Source organism: Pyxicephalus adspersus, chromosome 1 (genome assembly GCF_032062135.1).
Source record: "Pyxicephalus adspersus chromosome 1, UCB_Pads_2.0, whole genome shotgun sequence".
Taxonomy (NCBI): domain Eukaryota; kingdom Metazoa; phylum Chordata; class Amphibia; order Anura; family Pyxicephalidae; genus Pyxicephalus; species Pyxicephalus adspersus.
Window position 1 is genome coordinate 37,057,385 of NC_092858.1, and position 17,966 is coordinate 37,075,350.

Here is a 17,966-nt window from a genome sequence, read left to right on the forward strand (position 1 = left end):
AAACAGCCAATTTTGACAGACTGCGCAAGTGCTAATTGCAAGCGAATTTCTATCACTTGTGCGCTATTTAACTTGCTTTTTCCTTTTTTTTCTTGAAGGGGCTGTTGTTTTGTGTGTTATCCTAATTATTCTATGTTGCTGCATTTGATACTTTAGCCCAGTAGCTGTTTTTTTTTATTTATTTTGAATGTTTCAATATCCATTTTGCAATTTTGAAGTCAATGTTAATGCTATGTTATTGTGTTTGTGGCCATATTGTTTTATTGCAAAATTCTGCCTTTATTACCACTTTGAAATGTTTGTCCTGCATGAATATTTTCTAATCCAGTTTTCCACCCTTGATAGGTCAAAATTGAATATTGGTTTGGTAAGTATTTTTTGAATGCAATGAACTATTTTGGCTTTACATTGAAGTGTGGGTTTACATGTGTTTTGTTCTTTTTAATTTTGTAATTTTAGTAATGTGTGTTTTGTGTTATTCATGTTTTGTTGTGTTTTTATATTTTATTGTGACCTTTTAGCAAATATTTCTTTTGAATAAAGTTGTTTTTGGGGGGTTTGTAATGTTGATCTCCTTTCTAATCTCCCAGGGCATACAGTTTAAAAAGTCAATTGTGGTTGTTTTTAAGCTGTTCCTGAATCGTGTATCTCATTGTGTAGCTCATAGTTGTGCGCCAAGGTGGACCTGCTATGTGCGCGTGAACTGTATGTTATCAGTTGAAAAATGCACCACACTTTTGCACACTCCTCATTCAGGTAAGTTTGTATTTTTTTGTGTATATTGCTTATTTTGCTTCATATGCACTCATGTATGTATAGCCAAACATATATGTATGCATTTAAATGTGTGTACATATACATAGAAAAAAGAAATTAGAAGAAGGCAAAGAGGGCTTTTTGGACCACAATGCTTCACATGATTCAAATTGAAAAGATTGCCTATTTCTTCCTATGATTTCCGATGTCATGGGCTTGGCCACAAGCAACATTCATGAAGGATATTGCTTCTGGTTAAAAGAAGGAATCCACCTTTATGTGCTTCCACTACTGAGGTGAGTAAGTAAATATATATATATATATATAGTGGGCAAAGGTCTAAATTGCCATTCAAACCTGCATAAACAAATCCTGAAGGGATGGAAAGGCAATAACCTGTTTGGCACAAAGTGTATTTGGCCCTGGAAGTATATACTAGTACTATTAGTTTTGTGTAAACACCTAAATAATGCATACACTCCAGTATTTATGAGCATTAAATTAAGCAACAACACAACATCTTTTAATTTCCAAGAGTGCCTGACCCTGCTTGTGAGCTTGGCAATCAATGTGCTTTGCAACCTAGACCTCCTTCCATTACCATCAGGTTTGTGAGAATGAGTATACAACTCAGCTGGACAACTAATTGACAACCAGTTTGGACAGCAAGTGGAAGTGTGTTTGTATTCAGTAGTGCTAAGATCAGGCAGCACGGCACAATGACAACAAACCTATAACACAACTACAAATGAACACAGGAGTTGTGTGGGGACAAATCAACATGAGTGCAAATGTCAGACTATTAAAAAAAAAAAAAAAATGACAATTTATTCAGAAAAGGACTAAATACATAATACATTCAAATACCTATATGTGACAATGGGACAAAGGCAACAAGGGGGGTCAAGTAAGCATTTTAGAGTGGAAACCATTCAGACATTTGTATTTAATACTTGTGGAAAAAATGACAAAACATTGCTGAAGAATTGCTATACAAGAGAAACTGGCATTACAAACCAGGCACAAAAACATTACAGCAACAGATGAAACTAACAATATTGAGGAACACACACACACCTTAATACATGTATTATAACATGTATGCCTATAATCCTTTACTAAAATATTTGATTTCTCTAAAGTCAAACTAGAATGAAATTTGAATCAGGTCACAAATGTTTGTTCACATATTTTTTTTACAGTCATACTATTGTGTGATGACATATTAATGAAAGTGCCACTTAGTATATATCCAGCTTGATAGAAATTAGTTTGCAGTGTTGCAACCGAAAGAAAAAGCATCAAAACAAGTACAACAAATGTAACTATAAATGAAGCAAGTTTGTGATTGAGTATATTGTAACATAAAGAATTAGCACTTACACAAAAGAACATCAAGCATTAAAGATTCAAACTGACCTGTAAAATGGACTGGAGATGCACAAAACAGGGTGCAGGTGTGCGCCAATCAATTGCTATCACCTCACAATTGAGTTTACCATCTCCTCCTTAATTGCGCAGATGAAAATTAATCGCCTTAATTGGCCTATTCGAGATCTTGGCTCATTTTTGCAGGAAACCAGCAGGCGAGTTCACTAGAACTCAGGCCCGACTCGTGGTAATAGAGGTTGACGACCGGCGCGTACGTACGCGCATTTCATTGATAAATCAGAGCCAGAGTCAGACGTTATCTGCAAGGATTAGAGAAAGGGACTCTGCATGGCCCGAAGTGTTGGATTTTCAATATGTTGTGACAGTGCTTTTATAATAAGGCAAAAATACTGTATTTTGTAATGTTGGTGACTTTATGTTCTGTTTCCATGAGTGCTACATGGCATGATCCCCCATTTCATGCACCCTCATTCTGTTACTAGGTCTGTCTGCTGTAAGGAGTACATTCCCATCATAGACTCTACTGTAAACTCTGGATATTGTAAGCAGCATATTATAATAAAAATAATTAGGATTTGCATCTGCCAAAATTTACATGTAGCTTCAAGTGACACATTTTACCATGTAAACACTACAATCCCCATACAAATGTGTGCCCATGCAGATTATTTTTGTAATAACTAACATCTCTAAGAGCACAGGGTTTACTAAATCTTTGTAGCATAAACTCTCACAATCAATACTAAACTGACACTGCATATAGAAACATCTGTGAAAATGCAATAAGTAACATAGTTGCGCTACCAGAAACACATCTACAAAGATAAAACCAGTGACCACTAGAAAAATGTATGCAAAAATCCAATCTGTTCCGCAGTGACACCACCAGAAACATGTTTATCATGGTCAGTTCTGTACGAAATAACAATATAGTAGATATCGTCTGTGTATATTCTCTAAATCAATGTCTAGCCAAGCCATCAACCCACATGCCAAGGCCCCAGATCATTATTGTCGTGTGGTGTTATGCAAACTGCTCCCAATAAATAGGAGGTTCAGTCAAGGTACCAGGATACCCGAGGATCATTCAGGAAAAATAGGTGATTACCAGGTTTACAAGGAGACTTGACAGTACTAACAACAACCCATATTAGCTATCACTTGCCAGAGTGAGAGTAACTGTTCTAGAGCCATCCGTTATGGTTAATATTAAATATTTAATTACATACTTTGAACTAAACAGTGTCCTTCTTTGCTACATTCTAATTGTATTTTGTCCACCCAGTCTGTGATTTTACCTATTACCTTTAGTGGCTTCAGAAAGTATTCAGTATTAAAAAAAAAAAAAAAACTGAAATATTACATTTACAAGTATTCTGACCTTGAAATTGACCTCAGGTGCCCGCCATTTCTCTTGATCCCTGCTGACATTTTTCTGCACCTTGATTGAAGTCCATCAGCAGCAGGGACTTGGAGACTAGTCAGGGTTGAGGGAAAGCACAGTACAGACATATCCTCAAGAAAAACCCTTCTCAGCCTGCTGGTGCTTAGATGGTGCTCAGCATGCGGACTTTGGGCTGAGAGGGGGTGTTTGTCACAGTTCTAACCAGGGATGTAGGTATAATAATAATAATAATGTAGTCGTAAAAAAAAAACGGGGCACAGTACTATTCATGGCGAGCATCATTGTTATGTAAACGGATCTGCCTGGAGAAAAAAAAAGGATTGAGCACCCTAAAGATCAGGACAATTATCCACACACATAAACCTCTAATCATCCTTGGTTCCTGGAGAAGAGTGTTGTCTTTGCATCAGCAGCCAGGATGCTATAAATGTTTTTAAAGTTTCAATCATTTGGCACATTTTTGAAGCTTGATATGATTGGTATTTATTTCCCTGAATATGATCAGTGTATACTAAATTCACCATGTTTGCACACACTAACATTATCACTGTCTGTATTCATCTGTCATTTGCAGCCCATACACAGTGCAGAGTAATATGTTGGCGCTATATAAACCCAGTTTAATATTATTTGTGAGCCCCTTTGAGTGACAGTTAGTAATATGACTATGGACTTTGTACAGCGTGCATAACATGTCAGTGCTATATAAATACTGTGTAATAATAATGAGTGGATTTTTTACTAAAAAATTAGATTTGATAAGCAGCTGCACAAATATTGCAAATGTATACTACATATCTTCTACTTCCAGCATATATATGTGTGTGTGTGTGTGTGTGTGTTTTTTGGATTTTAGCACTTTATGTACAAAAATGTATATTTTAGCACAAGGGAGAAATAAATAGTAGGTAGAGAAAGGGTTAAACTAGAAATCAATACGAAGGGCGTGACCATTGGCTGCGTGTGAACTCGTCGGTGATTGGTGGACGGGGCTGTCAGGGCAATGAAGAGCGGAACTTCCGGGTGAGGTTTGTTTTGCTGGCCGGAGCTCGTGGTGTGCAGCTGTGAGAACATTTGTTGTCCTGGCTTTGTTGTTTTGCAGTGTAGGAAAGAAATGTACAGCTTAGCTTTGTCCGTGTGTGTGTGTGTGTCATAAATTATAGCTGTTGTACTGGAGACTAAACAGGCGGGGAGGGACACACACATTACAGAATGCATGGTGTGTGTGTCAGCTGGCAACATAGGGCAGTATTTATTACGCTGGGGAGGATACACTGTCATTAGTGAAGCTGAGTGATCCAGAAAGCCTGGAATGGGTTTCTGTAAAGACCTTTTTTTTGCTAGCAAATGTTTTCAGTTCTGGACTAGATCCATTCTAGGTTTGCTGGATCACCCAGCTTCACTTATGAAAGTGTAACTTTAGGAAATCAGCTTAAAGGTGTCAGTGCATGCAAATTGGTTTTCAGAATTGCCCTTCAGGTTAGAGGTTTGTACAGCATGAAAAGTTCTGCTAAAACTGCATTACCATCCAAAATTTTGTACCTTGGTGGAGGAGGGTTGGCACCCCTGTTTTTGTTATCCAAGCCGTGTCACTGGGTTCACCTCTATGTTGCTGTGATAGAGCAGCCCCATACATAAGCATTGCAATGGGTTCATTAGGGATTTCCAATGCAGAGCAGCACACACAATAAATGCTTTCATAACTTGTAATACATGTTCTGCTGCACATAGCAAAGCACCACAAGGCAGCGGGGGAATTGTGTGTAAAGTACCATAGGACACCAATGCTGTGAACAGTTCCTGCATTGCATATGTGAATTTCCCTGTCCTCTTACCAATTTCCCCAGACAGGAAGTGAGGGTAATCCTCCAACCACAACACATACAGTTACAAATAAATACAAATAAATATTGTCCTCATGTGCTCTTTAAAGTACACGCGTCAGGATAGAGGTACTGGGGCTGCCAATGTGTTTTGATTGCCAGCTTTAATACTGTTTAAGTCACAGACCCTGGAGCATGTGTCATATAAATGTCAGAATGCAGGTCATTGAGCAAAATCAATAATGTTATTTGCCAACATATTACACAATGCTGTACATGAATAAGGGTTTGCGGATGACAAATCACATAATATATAGTACAATGACACAAAAAACAAAGCATGGCAAGCAAGTAATTCTAATAAATAGATGATAACTGTGGCAAGCATTTCCTGGTTTTACTGTTCCTCATACAGTGCAATTGTTTATTGCTAGTAATGACTGTTCATGATTATTTTTTTAGTAACCAGGTGTGACAGACGAGCAGATGCTGTACACACAGGGCCATTCTGTTTTATGAAGGGGGGACCCCGCTGTGCTCTCTTCGCTTGACCTGTTTAATGTACAGTGCTGTGTAATATGTTGGTGCTATATAAATCCTGTTTATTATTAATAATAATAATAATATTATTAACCTGTGCAGCGGTTGTTCCCAATTGTGGTCGTTCATTGATCTGTCAGGACTGATTCTTGAATGATGTCGGGCAACCACTGTACATGTCAGGCTCTCACCTGAGACAATTGCTGCTGTTCATCTTGCACAATAATCATCTGTTGTGATGTGTGTACATAACCTTAGATATTGTGACTGTGTGACTGTGTGTAAAGCGTAAAAAAAAAAAAAACTCTTTTTTGCCCTATTCCCAAAAGGTTGTGGTAATGTACCTGTTCTATTGCAGTTATACATCGTAGTTGACACCCATGCTGTCTTATACTTCCTAATAGTAAATCTAACCCTGATAAAACAATACAGTGCTTACAATATTGTTATCCCAGTTGCATTACAGGATTAAATGTTCTGGCCAGGCCTGCAGGCGAGTACCATTTGGTTTACATACTCCTGGTGTCCTGAGTTGTGTAGTGCAGAACAACACTCCTTCAAAAGGTGAATAGCATTGCTATGAATAGCATTGTTATAATATTTTGTTCTAAGCATACCCAGTTATAGTCCCTATGTCAAAAAAAAAAAAGTTCTGTTTAGTGCTAAAGCTATACATGTCATGGGGTAAAAAAAATCTGTTGTTACAGATTACTTAACCTCCCTAGCATTCTAATTCTGTGCAAAAGTGTTACATTTCGGAGGAGGTGTCCCCAGGACCTGCAGGGACCACCAGGATGCCAGGGAATGCCAACGGAGCAAGGTATATGGGTTTTTCTTTTAAGTTTTAAGCGACCCTGAGTGTGACTCAGGATTACTTTTTGCAGGTAAAACCCACCCCAAGTCACACTCATTTGAAATGACATAACATGTTACAGCACTTTTATTATTACTTTTTAAATTTTGTTTTTTTTTTATTTATTTTTTTTGGCAGTAGGGATGGCATTTGCAATTAGCAACCCTGTTAAGGCTTTGGAAGACGAAGTCACTTGTGCCATATGCCTGGATCATTTCCAAGACCCTGTTTCAATAGAATGCGGTCACTGCTTTTGTAGACCCTGCATCATCCAATCATGGAAAGGTATTCGGACCAACTTTCCTTGCCCACAGTGTCGAAAGACATCTAAGTGGAAGTTTTTGAGACCCAACCGTCCTCTGGAAAATGTAGTGGAAATTTCAAACCGCCTACGTTCTACAGAATTGGAGGAGGAATTTAAAAATGAGTGCAAAAAACATCAGGAGCCCCTAAAGTTTTATTGCCGAGATGATGTAAAAGAAATTTGCGTAATCTGCAGAGAGTCTGTGGACCACAGGAGCCATACCGTAATTCCAGTGGAGGAAACAACCAAAGAATTTAAGGTGAAATTCATTAAAAGCAAAGGATATTCCATGAGATGTGTAGGATTTTAAGGTGGATTTTTCATTAGTTCCTAAGCAATTGGCATACATTTATTTACCAATGGTAACTTAGTTTTATAGCCCAGATAAACACAAAGTTGAACAAGACATTCTGCTAGCAATCGGTTTGACAAGTGAATACAAACATTGTATAGAAGTAAACTGGTGGATAGATTACCTGTTTTATAGACCAGATATTCTTGCACACTGCAACATTTAGTTTCCTCTGAATTCAGCCACTGGGTGAGGGGTGGTCAGTCAGGTCTAATTGTGTGACAACCAAAGTAAAAAATAACAATATATCCTAGACTATATTGTCTAGCATTCTTGCATTACGGTGGAAACTATTTGGCTACATTTTTTTTAATAGATTGACATTCAAGAACGTCTGAAAGCGTTAAGAAGTAAGGTTGCAGATATAAAAAGGTTCAAGAATGAAGAAGAGGAAACGGTTTTAAAACTTCAGGTCTGTAGATCTCAGGTCCTATATATGTATTTATTAAGTTTTTTTTAATGTAGTTTTCTTTTTGTAGAATGCTAAGAATATGAAGAAGGCAATATATTCTGTATTCAACTGAATAAGAACTGAAAACATATTTCCCACCTTTTTTAGGTTGGCCCCATACTAAAGTGTTTTTGATGCAGATGCTATGTATCCACAATTGGGGAGGGGATTTGGATAATTTCCTCAGACTTTTATTATTTTGATATTTTGATGGTGTCTGATTTTTTTTTTTTTTTTTTAATAGTTTGCTAAACAATCCCAAACATTCAGCAAGGCTACTTTACGCGTAAAATGACAGTGCAAAAAGGTTGTTGAATTTTTTTTTAGTTGGCTTTATAAATTTGAATGAACATTATTTTGGCAACCTACGGCTGTTAGAGACTTTAAAGCAAAACTAAACCTAAATTAGAAAATAACATGAGTAGGCAGGTCCCAATAAAATAAATGTACTGCTCATTCACATTTTTTAAATTACACTTACCTGTCCTTGCCCGGCCACCTTTACACATTCTTTTTCTGGTTTCCTGCTCTTTGGCCATCTTCATTGGCCAGGAGGGTTTTGAGAATACCCTGCATAGTACACTAAGCTGCCTATGCACGTTTCTGTGTACATAGAAGAAAATATTGCACAGCTAGATAAGTTTATATTAGAGAGGAAGCATCACCTTCTCACAGTTTTTAAGTATAGTTGTACTTTAAAATTATTATGTAGTTTTTATTTTTTCTCTTAGGATGAGGTTCTGCAGAAACGTAAAATGGTGACTTCAGAATTTGAAGCATTGCGGCAGCTTTTGGCTGATCAAGAAAAACACATCACCCATCGCTTAGAAAACCTTCAAAAAACGATAACCCAGAAGCATAAAGACAACATATCCAGGCTAAATGCACAGCTGGTATCTACCCAGAAAACAATTGATGACCTTGAAAAAACTGCCGGTGCTTCATTGTGGCGAAATTATCTGGTGAGAAATGCTGGGAATTTCAATATATTTTCATTACTTTCTGACAATTTATCTAAGATGGTGTACATCATCAGATAGCCACTTTTGCCCCAATCCATGGGCAGCACAGTACTTGCTCTTCAGTGCACTTCAGTGTGCAAGAATGCTGTGCCCTTTGATCTTAATTTTTAGGGCTTTATGTAGTTTGTGCAACATGTTCAGAGCCATAAGGCAGGCATTATCCACTATATTCTTATAGTTTGCCCTCAGTGAATGAATTAAGAGGATGGCTTTGATTGGAGATGTGCATATTTACACCATCTCCACTCATCCCTCCCCCCTTATTACTGGAGTATATCCAAAAGGAACTGTAATGGATGAGAATTCTGTCCTATAACTCCAATTCTACCCCTAGTCCATATGGAGGCTTTGTTAGATCCAATGACACATTATCTGTAATATTGATTGAAAAGATTTGTGGAAGAGCATCAGTTTGAAATGTTATAGTGCATTCTTTCTCCGTATTAGTGCTAGGAGTCTTTATCTACCTTCCTCAAAAGCAGTTTGTTGGATTATTATTGTTACCAGTAGGTATGCCAAATTGAGCTCCCAAAGACCTCCGCCTGCCTGCAACTTTAGAAAGACATCCAGGACAAAAGTTTTTTGTTTTTTTTCCCCCACCAATGCTCAATTCAAGTGTCTATATTCAAAGTGTATTTCTTGCAATACATACTGGTTCTACTGATCTACATGCATTTGCTTTAAAGTGTATGTAGTTTTCTCTTGACTTTTTGCATAATTAGGTTGCAGATAGGAAGGAGGTTTACTGTTTAAGTTTCAAAACGCTTTCCTAACTCTGCAGCTTCAGAGTCCTAGTGTCTTCCTACTTTTGTGTTTTAATGTGTGGTAAAGTATTTCAAAAGCCAGACCTTTATTCCTATATTTTTAAATGGTGTACAGAATAGTAAAAACCTGACTTCCCAAATTTGAAGTTTAACAGTTTTCTTCTCCTAATTTCTTATAGGAATTTACAGCTTCTTCAGCCAGGTAAACATATATTTACATTTGTTTTGTATTAACGTATACCTGTTTATTACATTTTAAAATTAAAAGGTTCTGTACTACATAACTACCTAACCTCCCTGGCGGTCTGAATAATTAGTATTTTTAAATATAAAAGCAGTACATTTTAAAAATACCCATTATTTAAATTTATCACCCTCCAGCCTAAGGTTTGTGAGCAGGTGCCCGGCCGGCATTTTCTTCCCCTGGCCTCACATCCCCAACGGTCACACACCGGGGACGCAGATGCCGGGCATCGCTGCAGGACGGCACAGGCACATGAGAACTAGGTAGAACTTTGGCAGAGCAAAGTTTGTGTTTACGATGGTATCTGTGCAGTTATGAAAGAGGGAGCAAAACTAGAAAGAGAAAAAAAAAACTTAACACTCCAGGAATTCTCTGTGAAGGGTTGTTGGGGGTACGTGCTTTGTTTCCCACCTCTGTAGTGCTGTGCTTTTCAAGCTACAGTTTACCAAGCGCCCGCCTACAGGTGTATTTCCTGCATTTGGAGAACACACCAGGTGAAGACTATCAGAATCCTGTTAGGTATTACAGCTGCCTTTGACCTGCTTTGCATTGCTTACCTATGTACACAGGTACATTGGAATAGCAAATGTGGCATTTGAAAACCCTCCAATAGACTCCTACCCTCAAGCAGTGCAGTTGAATGTATCCTCTTTTTTTTTTCCCTGAAAATGTTGCCTGATGTTTAATTCTTGTGTAACTGTGTGTTTATTTATTATTATTATTAATATTATTATGTATTTATCATTTCTTTTTATTTATTTATTTTTTTTAATTCTACACTGTTAGTTTTTAATACTGGTTTTACCTGCGTTTTAGACCTTGCCGGCAACGGAGCAAGTCACCACTAGACTTTTTCCAGGCCATAACTGGTGAGGTTACTGCATGTAGTTGCAAAATTTCCCTTTTATAAAGGTAAAATTAATAACTATCTTTTCTTGTTCTTTTTAGTTCAATTAACCTTTGACCTTAAAACAATCAATCAAAATCTACTGGCTACCTACAATCGAAAATGTGTCCAATATGTTGAAGATCCCATAGATAGACCTCCATGCCCTGAAAGGTTTGACTCGAAGCCCTGTGTCCTTGCTACTACTGGATTCAAATCAGGGAGGCATTACTGGGAAGTTGAAGTAGGAGGTGGCATCTATTGGACTGTTGGGGTTGCTAAATGGTCTGTACGTCGCAAAGGGGGGTTTCGAATTGAGCCCAGTGGAGGGATATGGGCAATAGGTCTTCTTGGAATGTATATGGATCGATACTATGCCTTCACAAATCCAGATACTCTCTTGAATCCTCGGGAACACCCTGAAAGGATTGGGGTCTATCTAAACTGTGATGAAGGCAGTGTTTCTTTTTACAACCCTGTCAATGCTGAACATCTTTTTACATTCAAATCCCTTCAAGTTCGTGATAAAGTATTCCCATTTTTTTGTGTAGGGGCTCTAGGAACAGAAATAAGACTTGACAGGGATTATGTCTTTTAAGACTCTCTTCCCATCCCCTTGCTTTAGATGCCAGCATACCAAAGATACTTTTCATAATTTTCCATTTGTGTGGCAATGGTTCTAATGCAAAAATATAGTTAAAATAATCTCAAAAGGTTATTGAATTCTATGTTTTACAAATTCAGTATTTTAGAACCATTTTTTGTCATCCTAATGTAGGGTGATGTAGATTTTTTTTTCAATGGTAAAAAAAAAATGTGCTTTTTAAAATCTTTTTACCCATTTTAGTGTGTGCTTACCAATTTTGGAGCAAAAGAATAAGGACTACCTTTAAATTTCCAAATCCATTTTTTTTTGGACTGTAGAAATTTTTAATAGTATACCCTAATCTGTTGCATACAATGTTTTCTAAAAAGACACTGTTGCATTGTTCAGGTCAAATTGATAGTCTCTTTGCAATGAGGCCCCTACTAATACTTGGTTCTCCAACTCTCTCCTGTTGCTGACTGCAGTAGAGTCACCAGTGTCTGTCTGACGCTAGGTGGTTCTGTGGCCAACCTCTGTGTTATGACAGTGCTTAACCTTATTAAGAAAATCTTGAGTCCAGCAGGAGGTCACGTGCTGCCCTATACCTAGAAACATTAGGAATTGTCTGTGGGTACAATGGTAGAAAAGGATCACTGGCAATGTTAATAGTGGGTTTAAGTGCCTCTTTAAAAAGATAATGTCTATTTGCCATGAATCTAGGCTTTCATTTTTTTATGCTTTTAAACTATTCTAAGTATTTTTAACTTATTTATTTTCTTCTGGTTGCACGGACCCTAAATATGCATAGTTGTTAATAACTACTTTGCTGTATTGTCAAAACAAGTGTGTGTATTTTACATTTCAAGATAATGCACTATTTTCAGTATTATTCGAATTTCATTGACTTGATTTATTATCACACTAAAATTAACTTCGAATTGTTAAAGGTGATTTGGCAAAACTATAAATAAAGTAACCTAACCCTTGCGATCTTGAAACACCAGTCTATCTACAAATTTGATATAACTCAAGATATACAATTTTTCTATATTTAAACCCTATCCTATAGTTTAAAAATTAACTCTAACAAGAAATATAAACTCACACCTAGCACTGTTTCCTTATAAACCAGAAGCAAAGGAACATGTTACCAGTTTATTGACTGGGCAGTGTATAGTAAATATTACTTTATTATTACACTACAGCCTGTATTTTTATAATGTTTGGATACATTTACACTTCCACTTGATTAACCACATTTAGAAAAGTTTAAGGCTGGATTTACAGTGTTTTGCATTTGGCTTGTGTTGATATGTATAGACATTCATTTTTTGACATTTGTTTTTCACTTTGAAGTGCGCATGTGTGTGTATGAGGGTGTACAGCAGGAGTGAAAAAATATTTTTCTCTCAATGTGTATTGCAGCATTCTGAGAATCATTGTAATGCATTACACTGCATTTCTATGTTTATGTTTTATATTCATATTCCAATGCTTTGACATAAATTGAACCTTTTGGGAAACTTTGACCTTATTTATTTAGACCCACCGTGAGCAGTGCAGCCCAATGCATATGGTTAATTTGCTGGGTTGCTGTGGTGTTACACATAATACCAGATCTTTCACCAATTTTACCAAAGCACCTTATGCCCTTCTTGGTGCAATCCTTAAGTTCTGAGCTATGACCCATCCACCCACTGTTCAGTTTACAGTCCTCTCATTGGATTTTAGGCTTGACTTTGATGGGCAATATTTACTTTTAGTCAGGATTAAGACCTCCAATACATGAACTGAGTTCCTAATATTAGACATAACTGCTGCCATCATGTGATACTGTAAATAATGTTAGTGACTTAAAGTGGGACTGAACTCTAGGAAAAAAAAGAGCAGAAAGATCCTTTTATTGCAGAAATTTTTTACAATAAGCCTTGGAACATTGAATTCCAGACAAATGAGTAAATGCAGCATTAGCACCTGTTTTTGCTTTAACTTAACTAAAAGAAATATATATATTTTTAGTTCTCATAGGTAGCAGAATTTACTGCAATATATTTTAACTCACCCAGATTGTGCACATTTATAGGTAAGCAGATTGACGTGTATGCAAAACATTCTTCATATAATGGTATCTTCCTTAATATTATTATTATTATTATTATTATTATAAACTTTATAATTTATTAATAAAATAAACTATTTTAAATGCTGTCCCATGTTTGTGTATTTTTTTTTATCTTTTTGGATTTTTTTTCTATTTTCTATTAACAAAATTATAGTATTACAATCTTATGTGTTTTTTTTAATTTGAGGAATATTATAGAATTACATTAGCATTAGTACACATGATAAATTAAAATAACATAATACACATGATAAAGTAAAATTAAACAATCATGTCTGGCAAGCTGTTTAGCATGTTCCACCCATTCATTCTAAATTGTGCATTTGCTGAGATATATATTATATTATATTACTCCTTTGGGTTTGCTGGACTGTTTACCAGACTGCGTAGTACATGTAAGGGTATTGGGGGGGGGGGGGGGGGTGCTTGTATGTGGAAGATTGTGCTGTGAACATGCTCAAGGAAATTGTGTAGATGGCATGCATGGGAATTTCAAACATGGGCTTTTAAGCCTCAGGTTAAACGCTGGGAAAAACGTCTGTGTGACGAAGCCTGAAAGTGATTGAGTTTTGGGTTAAAAATAATAGGTATAATTTTTTTTTTTTTTTTTTTTTTTTAAACTGAATTTTTAGTGAACATTTTCACATACAAAGACAACCAGGCTTATACAGCAAAACATCTTGTAAACACAGCATACAGGGTGATAGGTACATCTGATATGTATGATACCAGCGGAACAAAATCTTGTAAAGATTTTCTTTATAAAGCGTACATATTGAGCTTTTATTTGCTGCTTCCCACAACGTGGACCATGTATCCTGCTCCAGGGCACTGCCCAAAATCATCTTCACTGATGCAATTCTCCCCAAGAGCGACAATGAGTGTCCCTTCCATTTATTCAAGTAGGCATTTAGTTCCTGGAACAATGGGGGGAAGTTGCAAGTATATAGAATTACATTAATTCATATAGGTAGCTGATGAATAGTTTCCAGTATTTCTCAATTCGTAGTGAATCTCCACCACAATTGGGACTAAGGCTGGGTCTTCACGGATGGTTTTAAAAATGCTTGTAAATGTTCCTACCGCGTTTATATGTGTTTTTATGCACTTTTATTAGCGTTTTAAAGCTTGCCTTTAAACCGCTGAAAATGTCTATGCTGTGTTTACCGCATTTCAAGCACTTATCTAAAAGGCTCAAAAACATGCTCAAGGAAATTGTGTAGATGGCATGCATGGGAATTTCAAACATGGGCTTTTAAGCCTCAGGTTAAACGCTGGGAAAAACGTCTGTGTGACGAAGCCTGAAAGTGATTGAGTTTTGGGTTAAAAATAATAGGTATAATTTTTTTTTTTTTTTTTTTTTTTTAAACTGAATTTTTAGTGAACATTTTCACATACAAAGACAACCAGGCTTATACAGCAAAACATCTTGTAAACACAGCATACAGGGTGATAGGTACATCTGATATGTATGATACCAGCGGAACAAAATCTTGTAAAGATTTTCTTTATAAAGCGTACATATTGAGCTTTTATTTGCTGCTTCCCACAACGTGGACCATGTATCCTGCTCCAGGGCACTGCCCAAAATCATCTTCACTGATGCAATTCTCCCCAAGAGCGACAATGAGTGTCCCTTCCATTTATTCAAGTAGGCATTTAGTTCCTGGAACAATGGGGGGAAGTTGCAAGTATATAGCTGAGTGTATGTAGCTGTTATTTGGGTGCCCAAATAGTTTAAGGAGCGCTCTCGCCAGGTAAAAGAATAACTATTTTTTAACGTTGAGAGTTGCGAGGGGGGTATATATAGGGGTAAGGCCTCGGATTTCGAGGTGTTCACCTTATAGCCTGAGACAGTACTAAAGGCACCAAGCTCAGACCACAAATTTGGGAGGGTGGTGGTAGGTTGTGTCAATGTAAGCAGTACATTATCTGCATATAATGAAATTTTGTAGAAGGTATCCTTTACGGTAACACCATGGATATTGGGGTTGGATCTGATTCTCTCCGCCAGGGGCTCAACACTAAGAGCAAAGAGTAAGGGAAATAATAGGTATAATTTAATTTGTATTCTGTATAGTTTATTCTGGAGAGTGTAAGGGATAACTGATTTTTTGGTTTACAAAATATTCTTGGAGTTAAAATATTCGTCGAGGCTTGGAGTGATTCTAGCTGTATAGGATAACCTTAAAAATGTCTTCTTGTCATTCATTCAATATTTTTTTCAATCCTTTTTAGCTATTGTAACCCTTGGTTACCCTTGCATTTTTTTCATTTAGTTAGGTTGTGAAACTATACCTGGATTCACACAAAAAAAACATTGCAAAAACTTTTTTTTTTTTTTCTTAACAGAAATCCATTCCCAAAGATTTACAAACAAATTCAGTTACAACTATAAATTTCATAGTACATGTTCTGCAACTTTTACTTTAGTCATTTAATGTGTTTTTGACAATGTCAATGCATATTTGTATCTTTACAGTGCTGTACAGTTGGATTTTTTTTTTTGTATTCCCACATGTCTTGGTTATAGCACTTAAAATGTTTCTCGCTAATTTAATGAAGTGTGTTGCACCTAATTACCAATTTATTGTTCATATCCAAATAACCTCTTTTGAGATTATTGTTGTCCTTTGAAGTACAGGGAATTATTTTAATTATGCTTTACCATAAAAAACATATCTCTGTAGATAATAAATTGGTTCTCTTGCTGCAGTATTGTAAATGTTGGTTTTACAGGCTTTTTAGTTTTTGGTTTTTTTTTTGCAGTTGATGCAATGAATATTTCTTTTGCAAATGGTCATTGTAGAATAATAACATTGTGCACAACATCTAAGTTTGTATATTAGGAGTACCTGATGTATGAGGGAAGAAAAGATCAAGGCTTGTTGTACCCTTCAGCAAAAATGATCCGACTTATGCAATAGTGAAGACAGTACATTCAGTAATCCCCGCCACAGATAGATCAGGTGCCCTGATTTCTTTGCATAGAGGCAAAATAAATGTAAGGCTAATGAAGGACCATATGGTCTCAACAAAGTGGGTATCCAAAGTAGTGATGTAGTCACTACAGGTGACAATCCAGGATATCTGAAAACACCCACAGGCATATTGGACAGAAAGTGAAAAAGTAACTGCAGCAACAATGACATTTTCATAGCATTGATCCTCCCATTCCAAGCAATATAAAAAGGTTGTTACTGTCTAAACATTTGAAATTTGAGTAAACCTAAAAAGGGTTGAAAAGCGTGGAGGGACGGAGGTATGGTTAAGTGGTGAAATGTCATGGTCAAAAGGATATTCTCTGCAAAGAGCATCAACTTGTGGCAAAGTCTAGCTACTTCTATCCACTTTACATTTTGCTGATATAGAAGTTAGATTACCTGCTCAATTGCTAAGATAAACAGGTTTGGGAAAAGGGGGCATTCTTATTTATTGTCTCAAATCTTCCAACATGGATAAAGGAGGGGCTGAAAACAGGGAAACCTAAATTTAAATAAAGAACTGTTACTGAATTACTTAATAGAGCATACTTCCTGCATGTGAGGATTATAAGCTTATGGTTAGGTTCTAAGTGTCAAAGCTTGAGGGCCAAGGGTGAGCCTAGCTTTTTAGCCTTAACATAAAATCACTGTCAAGTCCACCTGAGATGGCGTTCCACCATATCTGTGTAGCACAGATTAAGATCTATTGATGCTTGATCAAGAATGGGCTTATTAGTCATTGAAAGGGAGTTGCTAAATGGAGAAAGGGGGTGTTGCTAAATGGAAGTCCCTCTCAAGTTGGGTACCTGGCCCTTTTCTTTCTTATTAAGAATAAACTAGCTGAATGTGATGCCCCCTGATTACATTTTAACGGCTTCCCATAAAACAATGGGTTTGGAAATCAAAAATTTATTACGTCCAATATATTCAAATGCCAGAAACAACACCCCTTTCCACATTCTCACTGTGGGGTAGTAGGGATTTGTTAAGGACCAGGAGCAATGCAGGGGTTTAACTATCAAGTGCAATTGATAAGTATTCGGTCATGATCTGAAACCAATATGGATGCAGAATCCACCGCTAGGAAAAAAAAAAAATAAACCCTTAGCAGAATATGACCAATATGGGTATATACAGTTGGGTCCAACAATATTTGGACAGATAACTTTTTCTAATTTTGGTTTTGTACATTACCACAATTAATTTTAATGAAACCCCTCAGATGCAGTTGAACTGCAGACTTTCAGCTTTAATTCAGTGGGTTGAACAAAAAGGTTGCATAAAAATGTGAGGAACTAAAGCCCAGGAGTTTATTAAAGCAAAGAAATGGAATATTTTTGAATGGCCAAGTCAGTCACCTGATCTGAACCCAATTGAGCATGCATTTCATTTGTTGAAGACTAAACTTTGGACAGAAAGGCCCACAAACAAACTCAAAGCCGCTGCAGTAAAGGCCTGGCAGAGCATTAAAAAGAAAGAAAC

General features: G+C 36.7%; 1 protein-coding gene across 6 annotated transcripts; it reads left to right on the forward strand.

Moving 5' to 3' along the window:
• Window positions 1-4,580: 4,580 nt before the first annotated feature.
• LOC140327311 (E3 ubiquitin-protein ligase TRIM39-like) lies at window positions 4,581-13,586 on the forward strand. 6 transcript variants are annotated; one of them, XM_072406676.1, is made up of 8 exons: window positions 4,624-6,480; window positions 6,624-6,736; window positions 6,908-7,332; window positions 7,742-7,837; window positions 8,608-8,838; window positions 9,842-9,864; window positions 10,723-10,775; window positions 10,855-13,586. In XM_072406676.1, exons 1-8 carry the CDS (start codon window positions 6,389-6,391, stop codon window positions 11,388-11,390), a joined length of 1,569 nt encoding a protein of 522 aa, XP_072262777.1. In that variant the 5' UTR covers window positions 4,624-6,388; the 3' UTR covers window positions 11,391-13,586. The 6 variants fall into 6 exon arrangements, with proteins under 6 accessions (XP_072262800.1, XP_072262806.1, XP_072262777.1 ...); XM_072406685.1 differs by having other exon boundaries at window positions 6,911-7,332; XM_072406699.1 differs by lacking the exons at window positions 4,624-6,480; window positions 6,624-6,736 and adding an exon at window positions 4,581-4,617 and having other exon boundaries at window positions 6,911-7,332.
• The last annotated feature ends 4,380 nt before the right edge of the window (window positions 13,587-17,966 follow it).

Bases quoted from the DNA above. Each gene is read 5' to 3' on its own strand.
- LOC140327311 (XM_072406676.1), top strand. From the start codon at position 6,389: ATGTTCTGGCCAGGCCTGCAGGCGAGTACCATTTGGTTTACATACTCC. The intron at 7,333-7,741 runs GTGAAATTCATT...TTTTTTTAATAG, and splicing joins AAACAACCAAAGAATTTAAG to ATTGACATTCAAGAACGTCT. The intron at 7,838-8,607 runs GTCTGTAGATCT...TTTTTCTCTTAG, and splicing joins AAACGGTTTTAAAACTTCAG to GATGAGGTTCTGCAGAAACG.